At 45.1% G+C, this 6,373-nt stretch overlaps 2 protein-coding genes across 2 annotated transcripts; one reads left to right on the forward strand and one right to left on the reverse strand.

Annotated features, from left to right (window-relative positions):
• Nucleotides 1-734: 734 nt before the first annotated feature.
• LOC147454707 (uncharacterized) lies at nucleotides 735-2,260 on the reverse strand. Its single transcript, XM_086516567.1, has 3 exons — nucleotides 2,203-2,260; nucleotides 1,614-1,705; nucleotides 735-902 (listed from the first exon to the last, which is right to left on the reverse strand). The coding sequence occupies exons 1-3, from the start codon at nucleotides 2,258-2,260 to the stop codon at nucleotides 735-737; spliced, it is 318 nt and encodes a 105-aa protein (XP_086372693.1).
• Nucleotides 1,804-6,083, forward strand: LOC147454708 (uncharacterized). Its single transcript, XM_086516566.1, has 2 exons — nucleotides 1,804-3,498; nucleotides 3,731-6,083. The coding sequence occupies exons 1-2, from the start codon at nucleotides 2,482-2,484 to the stop codon at nucleotides 5,630-5,632; spliced, it is 2,919 nt and encodes a 972-aa protein (XP_086372692.1). The 5' UTR covers nucleotides 1,804-2,481; the 3' UTR covers nucleotides 5,633-6,083.
• The last annotated feature ends 290 nt before the right edge of the window (nucleotides 6,084-6,373 follow it).

A 6,373-nucleotide genomic window follows, 5' to 3' on the forward strand; every position in this document is an offset into this window, starting at 1 on the left:
TCAACAAGCAAATTTTCTTTCTTTTTTTCCAAACTTGGAGCCCAACTTACCAGGTTCAAGAGTCATATTTTCTCTATGATGGCGTGCCAAATCAAGTTATGGCTTCAAACATGACATCACCATACCCGATATTAGTGGCATGGACATAGGTTGTCATTATGGTGCCTCGTAGGATTTGAAAAATGTGATCTAAATGAATCTAGAAACTTGTAATTAATGCATGTCATAATGGCACTGACAAAGCCTATGTTAGATTTCCCAATTCTCAGAGTAGATGCACGGAATATCCATAGCTGACCCTTGATGACATAATGGGTTCTAACTGGCTCCTTGGACATACCATTGTAAGGTAGACATAATCGGAATTGTGCCCGCATAGAAAGCTTGCTCCAATTAGGTAAATCTTACCATTCTAAGTGGCCTACATAAGAACTCAAATAAACGCCTTGATAGGCTATTAACTTCACGAAGTAAAGCATTTGGAGAAAAAAAGTAAATGTTTTAGAAAAAACAAGCATTTAGTATCCAATCATGGAACTGCTTTCGAACTTCACGCATCTTGCACTGCTTGCGTCTTTCTTAGCGTCGTGCACTAGCCATGCTTGAAATCAACCTCGAAAAAGATATGTGGGGAGGTCTAAACCGAATTTGATCTTGTGGCTAAATTTGAGCTTGTGGCTAAGTCAACCTCGAAAAAGATATGTGGGAGGTCAAAACCGAATTTGAGCTTGTGGCTACGATCGCTTGCAACGCTTTGTGCCCCTTACGAGTGCTTTCCCATGACCTTCCACAGGCTCCTTCTCCTCTTCGACCTTGCTCTTCTCCCCTAAGCTTCCACGGCTTGTGCATGCATGCAAGTCATGCAAAGCCTCCACGACCTTCCCCTCTCCATAGACTTTGAGCTGCTCTATTACCACCCAACCATCTCCTCTTATAGACCTGTAGCCTATCTTTAGGAGCCCTTGAACATGCACACCTAAACCGGCCTTATTACCTAGGGATTGTGCCCATCCTGGTCTTACCCTTGCCCTGATAGCTAGCCAATCAAATCTCCCTATTTTGTCACACCTAAATTACCTTTACAAATCCAACTCTATGGGTAATTCGTCTTGAGAGCTATTGCGCAAAAGCGGCAACTTCACGATATTATGCTAGCTCCAATTTCAAGGTGCCACAAAGGGCTTTCATAGCTTTCAGCTAAGCAGCAGACCCAATGCGACTAAGTCCGACAATTTGTTGAGGAACTCAACACCAATACTACCAAAGCATGTCTTTATGATTGTGAACTGAAAGAGAACTTGTTTTAAGCTAACACAAAGTGAACTTCGTGTGAACTTTAGTGTTTGGAAAAGGTGTGCCTCAGCTTAGCTTACTTAGAGCAGGTTCAAATTCTAGATTAGAGAAAGGGAAGAGAAACTGGAAAAAATTACAAGGAAATAGTTCAAAAATCTTGCAAATTTGGAAGATTTAAGTAGTAGTACCGGTTTGCATCTTGAGGAGGAGGAAACAAGGCCGCCTAAGGAAAAAGACTTTCGCGAACACTCTGGTGTGAAGTCAAAGTCATTGCAAATGCACCTGCCACGATTCATTGGGTGGAGAATGTGAGTTCAAACCTTTGGGGGTGGCATGTGTTCTTTCCTTAAGAATGATGGCAATGATCCACACCACCCAATGAATCTGGGCCGTCGATCCAGAAATGGGCCACCTGAAGTGACGTGCACATCAAAGCAAGGCTCAGAAAAGCTAGCCAAAAAGTGCAAACGAGCAAAAAGTGCAAGCATCAGAGAACCCCGTGATTTGAAGAATTAAAGGAAGCAAGCCAACAATGACATCGACGAAGCAGAAGGCTGATATGCGCAAACAAAGAGCAGAACGCCCAGACATGCGACAGGATTCCACAATGTATGTGATAGCGTCTCTCTCTCTCTCTCTCTCTCAGACATGCGACAGGATTGGACAATGTATGTGATAGCATCTGCATCACACTTCTGCGCTCTCTCTCTCTCTCTCTCTCTCTCAGACATGCGACAGGATTGGACAATGTATGTGATAGCATCTGCATCACACTTCTGCCCTCTCTCTCTCTCTCTCTCTCTCTCTCTCTCTCTCTCTCTCTCTCTTAGTGATCTCTTTTAGAACAATTCATCATTCATCATGCTTTGTCCATTGCGTGCTGTTAGAATGTATTGACTCTCTCTGTACCTTTGCCTCCATTGCCCTGTTTAGCTCCAAAGAGTGGGTGCCTTGCCTGACCTGCCATAACAAGAATTAGCTGCTATGCAGTCTTGTCTCTCAAACGGAATGTGCCACGCTGTGCTCCAATAAGCTAATGAGAGAGCCCATATCAAAAAGGTCTGCCTTGATCATCAAAAAGATCCCGCAAAACTGCCGAGCATTATGTGAATCATTCGATGCGCTTTGGACTAGATCAGCTTCAACTTAAAGCCCTACAAGCTTCGCAGACCTGTAGTTAGTGGAAGTATGCCACACCTTGTACATGTAGAGCAGAAAGAGGTCATCTTCAAATTTGAGCTTGGTCAAAAATGCAAGTCCTTATTGCACATTCGCAATTTGATGCACACCATGCCTGTCGCATTCAAGCTTCAAACAACATCGCCACACAAGTTTCGTGTCAGGCCACCTAATGGCTATGTCCAACCGCTCTCCGAGCTCACTATTGACATCATTTTAAAGCCGCAGCAAGAGCTTCCCCCTTCCTTCCCATTCAGTACAGAGAAATTTGTTCTCAAAACAGCTCTTGCACACAACACGAATGGGAATTCCTCCTTGCCAGAAGGTCTTCCCGATGCATGGTTTTCATCTCCACAGACTCGAGTCTTCATTGATGCCAAGCTCAAGGTTATATACATTGGTGCATCTTTACTAAGGCATTGTGTGGCAAGAGAGGATGAACACGCACTAAGAGAGATCTTTCAAAGGCATACAGGGCCCTCTATTGCTGATGAAGACAGCAGGACCGCGTTGCATACAGCCGCATCCATAGGTAACTGTAAGCTTGTAAATCTGTTGCTGGAAAGTGGAGTAGAAATAAATGCAGCAGATGCGAATGGCAGAATGTCGCAATGGGAGGCTGTATGCAGGGGACAGGTCAATGTGGTTGAAGAGCTACTGAAAAGTGGAGCGCATATTGAAGCGAATGAAGCTTTGAAGAAAGGTTTTGCAGCTCCCATTCATGAGGCAGCCACTTCCACGAGCACAGAACTCCTTGAACAGTTGATCGGAAGTGGAGCAGACCTTGAAACAGAGGATCAAGAAGGGCAGACGGAAGTTCATTTTGATATTGAGTCCGGGAGGTTAAAAAATTTGAAAGTTCTTCAAGCAGAGGCAAATAAGAGTGCACAACGAGGAGATGGAAGGACCCCATTGCTGATTGCAGATGAGAACAGCTCGCTTGAGGTAGTACATTTGCCGCTGGATGGTGGTGACAATACCGAGAACGAGCAGGCAGCTTCTGAAGCAGCTTTTGAAAGGGCTCATGTGAGTTCAAAATTCTCCTCAGTAATGCATGTATTCAGCATACGCAGGGAAACAAGTTGCACTGCATACATCTACTGCAAGTCAGGTCTTTTGGGTATATGTAGAGCTTGTGTTCGGACATTCCTTTTCCTTTGTGCCGATTGCAAGGACAATGTATAAAAGTTCTGCACAAACATGTCAAAGATGAGTAAGGTAGCAAAAGCAATTTAACCTTACCATGAAATGCATGCAGGTTGTTGTTATTGAGGCCCTCAACGCAGGTGAAGAACTGTTGCGAGCTGCAAGAAACGGTGATGCCGATGCAGTGGCAACCTTGTTACAACGTAGAGCCAGTAAAAGGACATGTATTCAGGACAGTGCAGGATGGACTCCACTCCATGTAGCTGCATTCAAGGGTCATGTACAAATCGTGAAACAGCTGCTTCTTGAAAAAGGGGGAAGAACAGCATTACAAATGGGAGATGTAGAGGGCCACACACCATTGCACTGTGGTGCAGAAGGAGGAAGTATACAAGTAGTAGAGCTGCTCTTGGCTATGGGTGCTGATCCTCTTGCAGCTAGCAGCCGTGGGGCTACCCCCGCTGATCTTGCAAACGCCCTAGGATTCGGCACTATTGCAAAACTGATACAACACCATGCTGCCCCCAGCCATAGTAATGATGGCTACTACAATCTTGAACTTACAAATGCCAAGTCCCACAAGCAATCGATATCCTCTTCCTGCATGCCCTCTGCAACTCCTGATACATATCATAAAGAGACTCTGTTTGCCACTCCAGAGAGATTTAGCACACCAACAAAGCTGCAACAGAGCAATGACAGAAAAGAGCTCCAATCTTTGTCACTCAATCACAGCAATAGAGCACCTAAGGATGTGATGTCGTTCTCAAGCAGGGACAGGGAACATCTTACTCTTCCATGGAACCAAGCGTCCATTACAACTGAAGATGTCAAATTGATGAAAGGGCCACCAGCAAGTAAATTGTCAGATGCAGAAAATGCTGCCATCCAATCAGAGAAAAGCCAGCCAAAACAAGAAGAAAATTACAGCAATGCCAGTCCAACATGGCAACCTTACATGCAGAACAGTAATAGCTATCTTGAAACCTCACGCCAGCAGAATAACACAGAGGGTGATGGGCAGCTAGATAAGTCTCCACAGACACATCTTGAAAGAGAGAATTTGAAAGCAGATGTCGATGGCCTTGCACATGAGAAGTCTCTTGCTGCATTGCAACTGCAACACACGTGTGAGATTGTCAAACATCTGACCTTCTCAACTCCCAAACGGGAAGCTCAGCCACATTTCATGTACAACGGCAAGGAAGACCTAGGTCTTTGCAAGCAAAGGGACATGTTTTCTGCTTTACCAGCAAGTCGAAAGTTGGCTTGGGTCAACGCAATTGAAGTTATAAATGATTCCACATCAACCAGATCATTAGTGGATTCAAAGCCACAGGTTCTGACTGTAGAAACACCTGCCAACATGATAGGTCGAGGGCATAATAAGCCATCATCTATGCAAATCCAACCCTTGACTGTCAATCCATCTGTGGACATCAAAAGTAATCCAGCAGACAAATTTACTCTTGCACAAGTATTGACACTTACGGGCAGCAACAGTCTTGACCTGAATAAGCAGCACATACCTTCTGCCTCTCTTTGTTGCAAGCAGGCCAACATCAGAACAGTAGAGGAGAGGCATGCGCAATCCTTTATGGGCCAAGCGGACCTCCCTGAAGCCTCTTCAATGATCCTTACGAGATCCCCAACAAAGAAGACTTCATCTGCCATTTCATCCTCATTATCTGATTCCACCTCCCCAGAGTTGTGCAAGCAAAGCAAGCATGTCATCCAATTAGCATCTACATCGGGTGAGCCACCCACCCAAAGTCAGGAAGTGAAAAGAAACAACAGCCTCTCCATATTTCAAGCCACATCGCCTGCCTGCAGGACAGAGGAAACAAAGCAGTTAGAGGACACTACATCAGTTAAGTCCAATTGTGAGCCGACACCAAGTGATCAAGATGGGCCAACGTATACTCCCCCACTAACAATCAAGCAGATGAAGAAGGCAATAAGCACTCCAATGCACAGAACCAGCAATGTGCTGCAAGATAGGAAACCACGGTAGCAAAAAGCGTGAAGCCAACAAAACCAAGTAGTCTCATATTCAGAGAGATCTTGGAGCAGGAAGTGTCGTGAGTCTTGTTGGGATGGTCGCTGTTGGTCAAGAACGGTGAGGACATTACTGCCCATTCGCCATAGTCACCACGCAAGTGAGGCGGCACTCGCTAGAGAGTGCTCTTTGAGAAAACAGAAACTCCATGGTCAGCAACTAGTGAAGAGTAGGCCTCGTGAAGATGCCAGACCATTTTGCGAAATGCCCAGAGCCAGTTAAGGAAAATGCTGCATCGGAGCCTTGGAGGTGAGTAACACGTAATACGTATCCTTATTGTGTAAAATTTGAGTGTCCTTCTCATTCGAATTTGAGAGAGGAATTTCCCAGGTTGAATAAGCTTCAGATAAAGCAAACCTATTTTTCTTAAACCTTAAAGACTAATGCCAAGTCGTTTGTTTGTGATCGCAAGTTAGTAATTTTATATGTTTTAGATATAACTAGTCAACCAACCTGTCCTCTAGAGAAAGAGAGAGTCAAGGAGCTATAACACTAAGTCACACGGGGTCTTAGGTTGTTTTTAGATGATGCCGACAGAAGAAAACTCTGTTGCAATTTTATTGTCTTGTCGTCTACATAGTGCTGGAGAGGGAAAAGCGAAAAAGACTGAGGGGTTGTGAGAAGCAGCTTCCGCATTTTGGGGGGGGGGGGGGGGGGGGGGGGGGGGGGGGGGGGGGGGGCTGGAGGAAGATGATT

This window comes from Adiantum capillus-veneris, chromosome 7 (assembly GCF_014529385.1).
Source record: "Adiantum capillus-veneris isolate H3 chromosome 7, ASM1452938v2, whole genome shotgun sequence".
Classification (NCBI taxonomy): domain Eukaryota; kingdom Viridiplantae; phylum Streptophyta; class Polypodiopsida; order Polypodiales; family Pteridaceae; genus Adiantum; species Adiantum capillus-veneris.